The sequence below is a fragment of the Silurus aristotelis genome (genome assembly GCF_946808225.1).
Source record: "Silurus aristotelis genome assembly, chromosome: 22".
Classification (NCBI taxonomy): Eukaryota; Metazoa; Chordata; class Actinopteri; order Siluriformes; family Siluridae; genus Silurus; species Silurus aristotelis.
Window position 1 is genome coordinate 13,490,689 of NC_139595.1, and position 16,638 is coordinate 13,507,326.

Here is a 16,638-nt window from a genome sequence, read left to right on the forward strand (position 1 = left end):
TCTTCTTCTTCTTCTTCTTCTTCTTCTTCTTCTTCTTTTTCCTTGCCACAGTCGCTCGCTCATCAGGGACAAACTTACACTTATAAAGAACATTTTTTTATCACCACATTATCTGTATGAAGCTGCTTTGAGTTAAAAGCACAATACAAATAAAAATGAATTGAATTGAATTAAATTAGGGGTCGCCACAGCGGATCATCCTTCTCAATTACCCCCCCCCCTACCTTTTCCTCAATATATACAATATATTTTACAAGTGTCAAAAAATGGTTATATTTAGAGGGATGTTCACCTGTGAGAAGTTTCAGGATGTAGATATGTATAGTTCAGTAGGAATCTTATGAATAAGGGATCAAATATAGATATGTGTTTCCATATGTTTTTCTTTCTGTTTTTCTGCTATCCAGGAGGAGAGTCAGAAATCAGATTGTGTTCGTCATGTTTTCCATGAATCATTTCGTGTTTTAAAAATAGCAGAGCTGTGATTTAATGCAGACTCGATGGGAACAAATCAGTAATTAAATAGCATGAGTGCGCATTGTGTCCCGGTAAATGAAGGATGAAGGATGAAGGAGGCCCCTCGGCTTTCTGCGTCCACTGTGGGAAAAGACTCGGTGACTCGGAGGGGAGGGATGAGAAGAAGAGAAAGAGAGGAGGAGGAGGACGGAAGGAGGAGTAGGGGGAGAAACAGAATGGAAAAAAGTTGTGTTGAGAAGTTTGGAGTTTTGTGCGCAGTGAAAGGATTTGGTGCTCTGATGGGAGTGTAGCTGGAGCCGGGAGTCTGGAGGAAAAAAAGAGAAAGAAATGTTTACTTTTTTTTTTCCTCCGAAAGTAAACTAAAATAAACTTTGCAAGAATTCTGATTGGATATTGCAAACTTGCAAATCTTAAACTCTTCGCTGTGATTTGAAGTCCTGATTTTTCATGGACACATGCAAAAGTTGTCCCACTTTCTTGTTTGTTGAAGTATTTTTTTTTGTTTTGTTTTTGTTTACGGATTTGATCGCAGACTGAATTGCTGACGCTGCTGCTGCACCGCATTTCGGAGGTTTTTGGGAAGCATTTTTTCCCCTTTTCGAAACCAGAAACGAAAACTTACAAGAGGAAAAACTGATCTAAATAAGAAAGCGGATTCAATCCAAGTAAAACACAGCGGGTCTCAGGTACATGTGTTTATGTTTTCACTGGACATGCGCGTGAAGATGCGCTGACTCTCATACAGAGACCCTGAACTGGACAAACAAACGAATCGAGTCGGAGGAAACAATGGATTTCTTTAAAATAAATCAGATTTTTTTACTTTTTGTGTCAGTTCTACACAGCCAACCTGGATCAGGTAAGCAAGAAATATCATTACCGGACAAACAAACAAACAAACAAATCGAATTTCTTGTTTGAACGCACCTGGTTTGGAATCGAAATGATAAAAATGATTTCTAAAAAATAACAAAAACCTTACAATTTCATCAAATGAAGGATGTGTATTAGTTGAAACAAGGTAAATATAAAACTATAGAAAGTTGTTTAAAAAGATAGATGAATCTGTCATTCGAGAAGTAAAGGATGTGAAAAGCTTGAATTTGATTGGTTGATTTATCTTTTATTCCTGGGAAGTTTATGTTACAGATAAGTGCCCATGGAAGTCCAACAGGTTTTACCTGCACAAGGTTTTAAGAGGTTTTAAACGTACACTACAGGTAAAAGATTCACACTACAGGTACGAAGAATATGCACTTGAGGATACCACCCCAATGACAACATCCGAAACACAAGCATTCAACCAAAACCAGTCAGCACCCTGGGGTACTCGAGTGCCTAATGGATAACGCTGGAGTAGACCGCAACGGGCTACAAGCCAATCCCTCTGAAGTTATGGCAAGATATCAGAGTTTGAAGTATTTCAAATCCAGTCTGATGCACAAATTACACAGAGTATCAGGTTCATGTCAGTATGATGTTGATACTCCGATGTTTGGGAATAGAGTGGATGAGTGTGGGAGTGGAGCACAGTGATCAAGCTGTTTGTCAGGACCCCCTGTTGATGCAACCTAATAAAAGATACATTGAGCTAGAAAGAAACGAAGAATGTGGAAGGCTTTAATAGAAATAATAGAAAGGCCAGTCACAAAGTGAGGAGAAAGGTAGAAATGAGGAGAGGGAATTCTACACTCTGTTGTCCTTGGCGCTCCACATTTCACTTTTATCAACAGAAGGGAGTGGAGATGACAGGAAAAAACAAATGAGGAGAGAAAGAGTGGGAAAGAGTGATGAGGCATGGTTATCGAGTGTATGTGTGAAGATCAAGCAGCATACCAGACTATGATATAGAAATGATCTGATATGTTTCTGCACTTAATTGTTGTTTGAACCGTAAGAAATCTCAGACATGTATAGCATATTTTGTTATGACACATATGTGGTTTGTTACAAGATGTTGAAAGCCTACTCTTTATTGAAGTGAAACTCAAGATTTTTTTTTTTATATGATTTACTCATTTAGCAGACTGGTTTAAAGTTTCTAATCCTTATGGCTAAATAGTGTAAAATACCAAAGATGGTTTGTTTAGTTTAAGGGTAAGTGTTTCTCAGAAATCAGAAAGACATAAAAGGAGAAGTACCAGAGGAGACCAGGCTTTTAGACAGTAATGGTCACACTAAAGCAGAGAGAACCCAGCTATAGCAGCAAAGTTTTGTGGGCCTCATACATTTCATCTTGGGAGTCATGTGTCTTGTTACCTACTGTAGATTTTCACTTTAGTCAAGTTTGGGCATAGTTAGTTTGGCTCTGACCTCTTTATGTGCTTAGTGATGATATCTCTTTTCACAGAGTTGTTAGGTGGGTTGGTGGTAGATGTCTCTGAACTTTTAGTTCTTCACATGAGCAAGGTCCCAGTTAAATACTGGGCAGAAACAAGCCTTGACTGGAAGCTAAGGGAGGTTTCTCATGCATTATTGCTGGGAGGGATGTCGATTGTCTCTCGACTGTCAATCACAGCTACACTAGCTAATTGTTTGGGTGTGTGAGCTCACGTATGCGGAAAATATTCTGAGTGTATCACATTTTCCAAAAGCAAGAAAAACACTTAAGGTGGCACCAAACAATCCATAGTTAATTAGTTTGCCCTCTTTGTTTACTCTGCTTGTTTTTAATTTTACAGCAATTAGATGTTATTTTTAAAGGTCTTCCCTATATGTATCTGTCTCTATTATGTTTCAGGTCTGCTTCTTAAATACTTTTGACAAGAGTCATCAATAACAAATGTTTACATGAATGTCGCCATTAACGTCATGAACACAGCGACCCTGGGGGACAAATGATCTATGGGAAAGAGGGCCAGAGTTCTTCACTCTAATGTCAAAGATTAAACTGTGTGACTAGCTTGAGGGGAGTGTTTAAATTTACCAATTCATCAAGACAGGTCAAATGTCTTTGGATTGAGCTCGAGATTAGTTCAATTGGAATGCAAATGAACTGGCATGCTGAATTAGACATGCACATGGTATCTTTCCGATTCAGTAACTGGGTGTTATCAGGTCCATGCCAGCAGAGGAATGTGAAACAGTCCTATGAGGAGACAGAAGACAAGGAGGAATCCAGTGATTCATGTTTGCTGTGATAGTGGTCTTCCAAACGTTTGATAGTGTGCAGCTTGCCAGGCCTCAGTCTGTTCAGCATCATATAAACCCATACTAGAATGGTTAAGGGATATTTTTGTAGATATGTTACCCTCGTATGGTTGTGTTTATATGCAGAGATTCTTGACACTCCTAACAAATTTATTGTTAGTTACAGATTCTAAAATGAACTCACTAACCAGGTGAAGATTTTATTTGATCATACTCTAATATCTCATATACATTCATGCCATATAAGAAGGAGCATTTAGTCCCACCAGGAAACTAATGCCAACAAATCACATTTCATTAATATAGTTTTACTGTTTCTTTTGGTTTGAGTGGATGAAAGTAATTGGGCAAATTTGAAGGAAAAAATTTTGAAGGCAAAAACCTTCTCAATGATCACCAATCCAATAATCATCCTTGTACAGGTTCTCTCAGGTTCTCTGTGGTCACTTGAGGATATGTAAATCCCACTGTTGACAGTACTTCAGAGCTGACATTTTTCTCCATGTTTCTTCTTAAGGTTTGCACTTCAAGCAAAGCCCAGGGGATATAATTTCATCACTGGGGAAGCCGGTGGAAATGCAGTGTGCCTTGCTGATGGATGCAAGCGGTAAAAGTGATGAGTCCCCTCCAGACATTCTGTGGTACAAAGAAGGGCAGCAGCTTGAGTACTCTAACACCAACCAAATTCAGATGCTCCCAGACGATTACACGTGGCTCGTCATCAGTACACTTCGGTACATTTAATGAAATGTGCATCGTGTATATTATATGTAATCCGTTATGTTTGGTGGTTAACATTTATGTCTATGATTATTTTTTTTCGTCAATTGAACATGTGTCAAAGGCACAGTCTGTATTTACATCAGTATCACCTTCTTAGTTGTTAGCTGCATTACATTTTAGCTCTTCTGTAGCCTTACAGAAGCAAATATTGGATATCAAACATTTTTTGACAAATTTTGCAATACAGTTGCAATATTACATTGTTTAATCAATTCTTTTACTTCTCATTTTATTGTTCACATCTTAACATTGGTTTTGAACCTTGTTCAATGCCGCTGACTGATTCACTGTCATGTAAAGATTATTTTCTGCAAAATCTTAGCCTGTTCTAATAATATGATCAATATTAGCTGTATTTAGCAAGTCACATGTAATTAGGTATCCATAGTCCAGTTATAAAATCATATTTACTTTTGTTCAACTCAAGCAGAAAATACAATATAATCTAAATAAAAGTTTTATTTGTGCACAGGATTGCAAATGTTAAGCTGTCAGACATGGGAGCCTACCGCTGTGCGGTGATGACTGGGAATAATGAGACAGTATCTTCTGAAGGACACCTGCAACTAGAAGGTAGATCTCAGTTCGTTGTACATGTGGTCAACTTGTGCGGTCTAAATAAGGGGAAGGAATGCAATCTATGAGCGTGGCATCAAATCTGACTCACTGACCCCATTGTTATTGTTAAGCAACAGTTTCACAAAGTAACCGGTTGAGTCAGATGCTTTAAAATGTGACATAATGCCAAATGCGTGAATGCATCCAATCAGAATTGTAAAGGTTTTCACTGAATAAGTGCAATGTGTGGGCTTTTGTCCACCCAGGAACCAGTTCTCATTTGAAAATAAGACATATCCTTTTATTATATCAATACTTAACATCCACAAGTGTGTAATTTAGCTTGGCAAAGAGAAATATTTACTGTTAATATAGACACCATCTAGACATCTTTAAGCTCTTGTATGTGGAACAGGGTAGATTTCCTCCACAGTGTATCTATAAAAATTATTTGATTTTGCACGTAATATGTTTAACCCTGTAGCCAGTTTCTGTTCCTGAAACATTTTTTATTATTTTTAATATAATCTGTGGCATAGAGTTTATCTTTGTGTAAAGGATAAAAACTAATCTCCCTACTTCTAATTTGTCATTTGTCAATATTAAGGTTAAAAATGACCTAAATGCATTGCATTAAATATATTAACTACATCTTTAATTTTCTTGTTTCTTTTCTAGGACTGCCACATTTCTCTGTTGAACCCCACCACATATCCATAGTGGCGAATGTGAGCCTGAGTCTGCAGTGTGTTGCTCATGGGCCCCCTGAACCCGTCCATATCATTTGGCTCCAGGATGGAATTCCTCTTAATACGCTAGATGATCTTATTGCACTGTCTCCATCCAACCTCAACCTCACAGGTACTTCTATTTTTGATATACATAAAATACTCTGTCACTCTAATAGGAACTCCGATACACCTGCTAATTTAGGCTGTTTCCCTTTAATTTATTAATTTATAATACTCATTAAACTGGACGGTTGAAAAATTCTTGTTCTTTTGCCAGTTTTTAACTGTCTAGTTTTAAGTCTGTGCTCCAGATTCTTGTTTTTGAACCATGAAAATCAATAATTATCAGAAAAATAAGGCATACAGCCATTCTGTCCTACCCACATAAGATTAAATCAGATGTGATTTAATAAAACAATCTACACAAGCCCTAAAATATTGAATAATTTTTATTTTTTAAGGAAATATGGGAAATAAAACGCCAGGAAATAATATGTTCCAGATTTTGCAGCCTGTCATGTTTGGAAATTCAGTTGACACTAATATAGCATTCAAAATGTATATTATATTTCATGTTTTTTCTTTGCATACTTTATTTTGATAATAAAAAATTAAAAAGTATATTAGAAAGTATGGAACGTTTCATTATTTTAAAATTCATGTGGAAGTCTTGAGTAACTTTTGGATTTCAGGGATCCTGATCTCTGTAAGAGAATTTAGATCTGGTTACTTAGATTATACTCTCCAAAGAAGGATAGTCCAGTGTTATATATTTGTAGAGATTTCTTTATTCAATTTTTTTTCAATGTTATTGTAGAATTGTACTGTAGAATCTTTGCTGTTTTTACCATGATTGCTGTTAATATAAGTAGGTATGTAATGTAAGTTAGTCCGTTTGTAAGTGAGTAAGTTAAAGAGTTAATCGTTCTATTCTTTTGGCCTAATTTGGGAGTTTCCTTAAAATGTTTTCTTGCAAAAAGGAACTCTGTAATTGTTTTTTCATTCTGCTGAATAGAAACAAACACTGACCATAATAGTTGAGAAATGACCCTAAAAAAAAAGTCACAACCAATTCCTTACATAACATTTAATTCAACAAACCTCTGTAGCTCTTTTGTAGCAAAACTCAGAAAGATTAGTTGTCTTTGTGAACAGGAACAAGAAACAGGGTGGTATAGAAATATATCTCTTGGGACACCAAGGTGGGTTATGTTTAGGAAAAAAGAAGAATTACCTATACTCATGTATCTGCATCAGAATTGGGCAACATACGTTATGGTTAATATGTAACTTTATTTTTATATAGTATTTGAAGTCTTTAAGGAATCAATAACTGGTTTCCTAAACACAACACAATAACCAACCAATGCAATTTCACAACCAACAACCCTCTCTCATGCCATACAAACATCCTTTTTACCTATTCATTCTTCTACCTAATCAATCACACACCTGACCTTTTGGCAAACACTTTGTCACTACAACTTCAGAAGAGTAGATTTTTCACACACAAAGATAGCAAAGAGAGACAGTAGTGTGCTAGTGTGAAGCTTAAATGGGTTTCTTCATGTTTGTCCTATATAATAGTATTCATTGTATGGGTTGGGAGAAGTACAAAGTGTATTAAAATGAAGAAATGCTGCGAATGTGAAACTTCACACTACTGTGTGAGCCTATTTTGCAGTGTGCTCAAGTACTGAGAACTAACCAACCGCAGATATATCTTGTCAGCAGATCAAGCACTTGATTTCATTCCATTTATTGACCAGTCTGTTACCATTTCTTGAGAATATGCGTCATTATGTAAGAAAGCAACAAGAGTAACAAGTCTCCAATGAATGTAACTTTTACTAGGTGTCTCACTGTTTTGGAACTTGACTCATAATATAATAGGAGGTAACTAGACAAGAGCTGTAGCGTTTAGAGTGGAGACAAGCATTAAGATTTAGGCATTTTTCTTTTGTTTATTACTGGTATGTTTGAGTGCCTTTTTTGCATGAAACACCAGAACACAGGAAAACGTGTAAATGTTCAACATCGAAAGTGGGAATATTATTGCCAGTCAATGCATTCTATACATGCACACGGACATGCGCACACACATTTCTGTTTTGGCTGCATGCCAGCCTGAATTCACTCAATAAGAATCTGCCTTTCGGTGGCTGCTCAAAAAGCCGCAGTGTGGCAAGAGATAAGAGGAAAGTTTGTCGGGGAAGAAAGAGAAGGAGAAAACGAGGGAATGCGCATTAAACAGTTGCTATGCCAGAATGACCGATGCGGCGTCTGTTGTAGTTCCAGCTTTACAGACTTGCAGCTCTAAGCACTGACTCACAAAGGCGAGAGAGGGAGATAGACAGACTGGCGGACAGAAATAGAGGGCTGCTGAAGGGGCTAGTGGCTCTGAATCATCATGAATGGTTGACCAGTGGTTACACTCACATCATTGGAATGGGGCGACTCATGCCAGCCACCACACACAAACACTCAAACAAACACATCTGTTGGCTTTTTACACAGACCACTGGCTCCTGGCACAAAACTTAACAGCTCTGTGTTTTACTATAAATGTAAAACAGGTATTTGCTGAAAATCAATGATACCATAAGTAACGAATAAACCTCTTTGGTATGTGCTGTTATATGAATGTAATTATTGAGGGTAATGTGAGGTGTTTTTAAATTTTCCTTATTCTACATAACAATCGATGAATGGCTCATAATTATTTTTTTTTTTATCAGTTAATACTTAGTGTTATTGTGAAATAAGTCATAATGTAGCTATGAATAATTGTTGCATCACCAGTTTTGTACTGGGAAACCTTCTGAGCCTTTCACGTCTTTCTATAACTGCCAAATCACATATTATTAAAAAGCGCACCTGATTGAGCATATGACAATTACGTCATTAAAGTTAAATAAATGATTAAAACCAGCATATTAATATAAACCATGCAGCCTGTAGTGTCCAAGCTGCTGTGATAGAGACTTGACTATCAAGAATTAAGAATACATCACTGTGGTATAAAACATAAAACTGGACTTGCATAAAGTAATAAAACCTTTTTGTTATTATTTCTTAATTACTTCTATATTCATATACATTTGTATATTTTTATGTATTAAGAGAGGCCAATACTTATACATTATGACATTATAACATTATGATAGGTGAAGTGAATAACACTGATTATCTCTTCAGCATGACACTTGTTAGTGGGTGGAATATATTAGGCAGCAAGTTAATATTTTGTCCTCAAAGATGACGTGTTAGAAGCAGGAAAAATGGGCAAGCATAAGGATTTGAACGAGTATGATAAGGGCCAAATTGTGATGAATAGAGGACTAGGTCAGAGCATCTCCAAAATTGCAGCTCTTTTGGGATGTTCCTGGTCTGCAGTGGTCAGTATCTATCAAAAGGCTTCTAAAAAACGAACAGCAGTGAACAGGCGACAGGGTCATGGAAGGCCAAGGCTTATTGTTGCACATGGGGAGCGAAAGCTGGCCTTTATGGTCCGATACAACAGACGAGCTACTGTAGATCAAATTGCTGAGGAAGTTAATCATGTTAATGCTCGACGGGTCAGGACTGTTTTGGCAGTAAAAGGGGGACCAACACAATATTTTTTAAACTCTTGCACAACTTGTAATCTGTCTTCTAGTTTGTCCTGTAGTGTCATATTTATTTGCTTTTAAAAATGACACATTTCAAATTGAAATGAATATAACAAAGTCTTGTCAAGGTTTTTTTTCTTGTTAGTCTTCCAGTTGTCCAAATACCACAATATCTTTTAGGAACCTTCAGTGCTCTTTAAGGCTACTGCAATAAGAACGTGTTAAATAATGTGTGAAAGTTTATGGAAAATGTCAAAGGACACTCACCTTGTTTATTACAGTAAACAAATCAACTGTTGAGGAAATGAGTTCACAGTGTTCCTGTAAACGACATTAAGTGAGATCTTAAACCTAATGAGCAATGAGCGAGTTTTGGGGATCGAACACAGAGTACACAAACTTACATGTACACACACATGTGCACATACATGTCAGGCAATATTCATCGAATCTTGTGACCCTCTGTCCCCCTGTTTGGCCCCAACACAATGGATGCACAGTGTTTCTTAATGACCCCTTAAACATCCGTTTCAAAGAATGTGCCAAGATTTCAGTGTATGTGTGTATATAAGTATGTGTATACGTGTATATGTGTATAATAGTCACCCTCTAAGACCGCCATTGTTTCACTGGATTTTGTGAATGTCAGCATGTGTTTGAGTGCATATCCTTGCATTTCTCAATAAGCGAGAAGCAGAAGTGACACATTCATGCTCAGCTCTTTTTTAAACCCTTGCATTTGATCATAAACCACTATTCTTTCTTCTTACACAGTGAATCACTCAACAACAATCTGTCATCAGGCCAGACTGAATAACAAGTCACCTGTTTGGTCATTCCGAATGGTCAAACAATAAGATAGATTACATTTTGAAATTATTATTTTTTAAATATTTTTTCTTTTTATATTTTACAGGACTGAACAAAACAAGCTCGTTCTCCTGCGAAGCTCATAATCGCAAAGGTGTAGCATCATCCAGCTCTGGAGTTATAACGGGTAAGTGTATGTTTTTCACCATGTGGTGACTGTGGAACTGAGCTCATCCTCTTTCACATCCTTCTTTAATTCTTTTTTTTGTAAACTTCTCCTCACTTTAGAAGTTCAGTTACAATGACCAGTAGTTACATCATTCATTTTTTTGTCTTTCCTCTTTCCCTATTTCTCTGTACAGTCCTCCCTGCCCCACCACACAATATTAAAGCTGTGGAGATCACTAATTCCAGCATTCGTCTGTCCTGGTCCCCGGGCTTTGGAGGAATGTACACCATTAATCTCTGCACAGTGCAGGTAAAAGGCATACATGTAGTTCTTTTTATAAAAAAAAAGCAAAACAATGATGCATTCTGCATGCACATGCAAGATTGTATGGAAGAAACACTTATTCCTCTGTAGAAAAGATAGAAAAGCAATGGTCTATAAATATGTCCGTTTTATATATACATTCTAAGTTTGAAAGTTCTGTATGAGTCCCATCTTGTTTTTTTGGATCAGGTTTCACTCTTCAAGGGGGCCCCTCTCTGTCCTGGTGGAACTCTTTCCATGTATGTGTGAATGAATATATGTGGGTCTACGTATCTAGATTCTCTGCAGTCCAGCACCACCCCAAAACATCTGGTTCTAATAAACGCACCCCGTTTTGTGCCCCTACAATCCTGAACCCTAAGAGGGAGCTAAAAGGGGCTCAGTATAGGAAGGGGAGAGAAAGAGAAACACATTTTAACAGTCCAACATGGTGGTGAACCTGAAGAACCTGAAAATGATACAGTACCTTTGGGAAATAGAAAAAACGATGCCACAAAGAAAGAATGTGAGCAGGTAAACATGAAAAAAAAGACAAGGCTTTATTATCATAGAACAAGGTGTATGGACACAGAAAAATGATTTGAATCTCTGCCAATGTGAGCCAGGCCAGAGGAATGCCCTACCATATATGACTCACAATCCACAAGTGCTTGTCACTTAAACTCTGCTGTTTTTTTTGTAAAGATTTTGAATCACTGAGCTGTGACTCACTGATGACTCCTCCTGCTGCCTCGTGTGTGCCTCAGAACTTTCAACTTTTGCCAGGCCAAGATTGTTCCTGTCTTCCAAACAATGACTTCTCGATTAACTGCAGAACTCATGATTCATATACCACTCCACTTATCCATTCATCCCCCTGTCCATGGCCACTCGTGCTTCATTTATCACCGCACTGTTATCACCATCTTGGGTTTCGCTTGACGCGTGACAAAGCGTGTGGTCAATCGTCTGCCATATTGGCAATGAGGTTTCATGCCTGGGTGTATTAATATCATCGAGTCACAGGCAAAGTGGGATTTATGGTTTCACATCTGTAGAACAGATATGGCTGAGATATGGCTTATAAATGAAAATGCAATAAACATTAGATGGGGCAAATGACCTAAAGTTAATATACAAGTAATACACATTTTTTTATATGAGGGTCCCCTATTGAATAACGACATCAGGGAAGACATGTCAAATAAAACAGATGACTGAGGATAGAGGATCATACTTCGAGGAATGGTGAAGTGATAGAGTCCTTTCTTTGGTTTTGAGCTTGATTTATAGTCTATTCAGAATTTCACGTTTACTTCATTTCAGCTCAGTTCCCAGTTTTCTTTCACCTCTCCAAAAATACCATATATATATATATATATATATATATATATATATATATATATATATATATATATATATATATATATATATATATATATATATGTGTGTATTGTACTGCCTGATACACTTTGTCCCTTTCAGGGTGTATTCTAGTCTTGGAATTAGCATTCTTGGGTTATGTTGTGGATCCTTAATGATCCTGACTAGGATAAAGTAGTTACTAAAGATGAATGAATGAATGAATGAATGAATGAATGAATGAATGAATGAATGAAGAAATGTTTGAGCTAATAAATATAGATGCTTTGCTACAGTTAATGCATTCAAATTTAAGGGACAGCTTAAAGAGTAAATAGAATTGAAATTTATAATTTAACTTGATAATTTGTCAATAACACGAGAGAAAGATTTCCCTCAATTCTTTGCCAATTAGGTTTAACACACTAAATCCAAATAACTAGTTAAAAAGAGACATTTGATCGATTCTATGCTACGTGTGCTCAAGTGTTTTTTACAGCCATAAAAACATAACCCTGGTTACATTTTATCCTCTTGCATATGACCTCTCATTCAAATGCCTACAGAGACATTATGAAGGAAAAGAAAGCACAAAAGGATGTAGCAGAGATGGTTGGTGCCTATGGTGAGTGTGTGGCTAGTACAGTTTAAATAGCTAATCTGACAGTAAAGCTAGTTTGAATGCTAGCTTTTAACATGTAAATAAATGAATAACAATTTCACACTGATTCGAGTGTTATTTAATCTTTTCTTTACTAGATAGTGACAACACTAGTGGTTATTAAACTACAAGCAATGGCAGTAATTTGTCAATTGCTAGTACAAATCTAACAATATTCCCATAGCTCCAGAACTGGAAGCCAGAGTATGCGAGTGAGAAGCTGCGAGAGCTCATGTCTTTCTGCAGAAGGCATCGGTATTGCATCCGCTACACAGACGAGGACAATTTGAAAGCTTTATGGCTGTTTTCATGTGGTTTAATAGCTGATTCAGGTAAAACTTTAGGCCAGCGCTCAGCTCTTTGATGGCGTTTATTGTGCAGGCTTTGCAGAGGCAGCACGTTTTTCCCTCCCTGCTGCTTTTTGCTGATCTGAAGGGATTTCATGTGCCCTGCCGAGCCTCAGAGTGTGTCTTGCGCTCCAGCCGAATGCTAATGAGTTCTATCAATAAGCGTACAGTTCATGAGTCCCGAAAGCAGCCAAGAACAGCAAGGCATTTTCTAAAGAGCAGACTGTTTGTGTGTATGGAGTTTAGATGACTAAAACCAATGATCAGATACACACTAACCAAAAACACACACACACCCAGACACTTACAGCCAGAAGGAAGGGGAATGATGGGGAAAAGGGAAGTGGAAGGGACTGCTTCTTGTTTGTAACAAAGTGAAAGAGAAAATCTAAAATGTTTTATTCAATTTAATTACATTTACTTTTATTTGTATAGCACTTTTAACAATGAACAATGAATGAATAAATGAACGAATGAAGAAATGAATGAAGAAATGGATGAACTAATAAATATAAGTTAGATGCTTTGCTACAGTTGATGCATTCAAATTTAAGGGACAGCTCAAAGAGTAAATAGAATTGAAATTTATAATTTAAATGGTAGTTCTTGTTAATTTGTCATTAACACGAGAGAAAGATTTTACAGAGATTCAAGTGGCTTTATCCACTTTATTCCCTATACAAACTGTACGCTTTTGTCCCTTGGAAATATATCAGTTATGATTAAAGAAAAAAGTGATGTACTTTACATTTTAAGTGAAGTCTCATCGTTCGGTCCTTTAGGTTAAGCCATCAGGAGAGGACTCCATCTTGAATCCAGATCACATGATCCACAACCAAAACATTAACATTCCACCTGCGAGTTACCTGATCTCTGACCTGAAACCTTTCACCCAATATGATGTCAGAGTCGCCTGCCGGAGCAGCCAAGGATTCTCTGATTGGACGCCATGGGTGAACTTTAGCACCAGTGAAGGAGGTTGGTTTTCAATAACGCAAATTTTTTAAATCAATAACACAGGTGTATTATACTGATTCTCCAGGATCACAAATGGGAGTCATTATAACCAGAGGCAACGGTATTTGACAGAACATCATCATTTCCGAGAACGAGCTATATTGTTTAAGTGAAATAATGCAGGGATACAAAAACAGTAGGAAGCAGCTTTTTTCCACATTTACAAAACTTGAAATTTTTTTATTTATTATTATAATCATTATTATTATAAAATGCACAAATTTACAATCCTGTTCCCGAATAGCTCATTTGAAACATTATCACATGATAGACAATAATGCCACAAGCAAGGAATAATTCTCAAATAACTTTGGATTATCCAACAAAATATCATGGTAATTTGCAAGCAAAGTTGTCATTGATTTTTTATTTAATGTTTTTTGCAGTGCAAAATTTGACTGAAAAGTTTTTGCTAGTTATTTTTCAGATGAGTCACAAGATTAATCATAGCCAAAGACAAAATACTGCGATAAGATTACATTTATTTGAAGAAAGAGAGAGTTTGCATATGTAAATAATCTGCCTCTGTCTCAGTCTAAATTCCACAACCGCTGTATGTTACAGTATGTAACAGCAATACCCAAGAACGCAAACTCACAAACTCGAAACTCGTAAATCAAAAACTTGAAACATGGAACAAAAACAGCTTAGTAATTAACAGAGATCTGAACATATTACTCCGCAATGACAACAAGGAAGCAAAGGGGTGTTTATTCACAGATAAATCAAACAAGGAAGTGAGAACAGCTATCCAGAAAAAGACATGTGAAGACATGAACCAATGATGAGACAGGGGTGGGGACATTACATAAATAAAAACAAGTTCGCATGTCCCTGAAAACAGGTATGAATGCAGAAATGTGAAGGGGGGGATTAATCTCTGACATTTTGACATCAGCTTTAACAATTGTGCTAGGGTTATATTAATGTACTTGTATTAATAATAATGTTATAATAATATATCTATATCTAAATAAGTGGATTCGGGTGTGTAGGTGGTCATCGTGTAATAATGTCTGCAAGAAGATCTTTATTAGAAAACCTTTTGAAGGAGCCTTCAGTGTCAGCGTTCTGCCACTGGAAAGTCTAGGTAACACAAAAAGCTGCTTTTTTTCTCTTATTAAGCTTAAGAGAGAGTTTTGTTCCTTCCTTAACTTCCCGGTTGTAGTACTCACAGTCCAGAAAAAAACACAGGATTTGTAAAAATCGTTGTAGATAACTGTCATGGCCTGAGTCAGATTGGAGAAATAACGAGTGCAGTGTTCAGTGCTTGGAAAGGTAGAAAAAGTTCTTTACAGTCGAACACACACTGCTATTTCTGTGGCCAAGGTAAACGAGCAATGTGATGTTTATAAACAGAAGGTGCAGAATGTCCATCCGTTTCTTCCTCCCACCATGAGACCCAGTTTCAAATGTAAACTCCTGGAGAAAAGTTCAAACCAAGCAGGGCGGGGTGAGAGGAAAAGGATTAACTAAGGGTATAAGTAAAGCTGTGTATGTGTGTGAAGATGGGAGTGCGGTTCTTTCAGAAATGTCCTGAATTGGCAAGTGTGGCTCCATGGTGTCTATGTGGCAGTACTGTGTCTAGGTTTGAGCCACAGCCGGGTTTTTCCACACAGCCTAATGGACGAAGAAGTGACTATGAAAAAAGAGAGATAGGGGGAGAAAAGAAAAGGGTGCGTTCTTTCAAATGCCACCAATAAAATGTTTAAAAAATAAAAAATAGAATAGTCCTAGAATGTAAGGTTATTTGTCAAATTAAGACATAGAAGATTTTAAGCATATTCATACCAGTTTTCAAACTCCAGTTTTTGATGTTTTCACCCTACCCATGATGTTCCTTCATGCACAATATTCCCTCTGTGATACTGAGATGGGAAAAAGGATTTCACTAGATGGATGAGTAAGCAAAGATCATTGTTTTACTTCGAAAGAGAAGTAAAATTAGAGAGACGGAATCTGTGTAGCAGTTGACTGAGTATTGAAATATACAAAAAAAGTTAAAGGGTAAAGGGTATAATGCATAGAGGGTGAGAGAGAATACGTTATAAATACCAGGAGTCTCATTATAAAATGTTTACGTTCTACTTTTGTCACACTGACCAGTGATATACTTAGGCAGCATCATTGTGTGTATGTGTGTGTTTTTGGCATGGCCTATGTGGATGGTTAATCTTTCCCCTGTTAGTATGTGTCATTTGTGTTTTGAACAACAGGGGTGTGTCACGTGTTCATTACACCATGTTAGTTGCTGCGGCGTGATCGGATTATGACCCTAATCTCGTTCTTTCCCCCTCCCCCATCGCACACTTTATCTGTGGTCTTCTCTCTCTCTCTCTCTCTCTCTCTCTCTCTCTCTCTCTCTCTCTCTCTCTCTCTCTCTCTCTCTCTCTCTCTTCGTTCATTGTGCCTGTTGGCCATCCGCAAATCCTTCAAATTCCAGTCAGGAATGCACTTCCTGCTTTCTCCAGCAAGCTGCCTGTGTCCTTTCTTTTGCTCCTTTCTTTCATCCCCAATGCTCCTGGGGTCCCTCTCTCCCGACCCTGGATGACCCTGATTTCTCTGCTCCCGTATAAGAAAAGGACGAAGCACAGGCATGATAGTGTGGGAAAAAAATTGGGAGAGATAGAGTAATGGTGGGAGCAGAAAAATGTGGAGG

At 37.3% G+C, this 16,638-nt stretch overlaps 1 protein-coding gene across 1 annotated transcript in view; it reads left to right on the top strand.

Moving 5' to 3' along the window:
* The first annotated feature begins 540 nt into the window (after nucleotides 1-540).
* Nucleotides 541-16,638, top strand: part of axl (AXL receptor tyrosine kinase) — a 35,585-nt gene continuing 19,487 nt past the window's right edge. Inside the window, exons 1-7 of the mRNA XM_083525623.1 lie at nucleotides 541-1,336; nucleotides 4,145-4,361; nucleotides 4,883-4,983; nucleotides 5,647-5,829; nucleotides 10,227-10,307; nucleotides 10,483-10,598; nucleotides 13,745-13,940. Of these exons, the coding sequence (XP_083381749.1) occupies nucleotides 1,267-1,336; nucleotides 4,145-4,361; nucleotides 4,883-4,983; nucleotides 5,647-5,829; nucleotides 10,227-10,307; nucleotides 10,483-10,598; nucleotides 13,745-13,940 (964 nt within the window). The 5' untranslated portion in view covers nucleotides 541-1,266. The remainder of the gene's footprint in view (nucleotides 1,337-4,144; nucleotides 4,362-4,882; nucleotides 4,984-5,646; nucleotides 5,830-10,226; nucleotides 10,308-10,482; nucleotides 10,599-13,744; nucleotides 13,941-16,638) is intronic.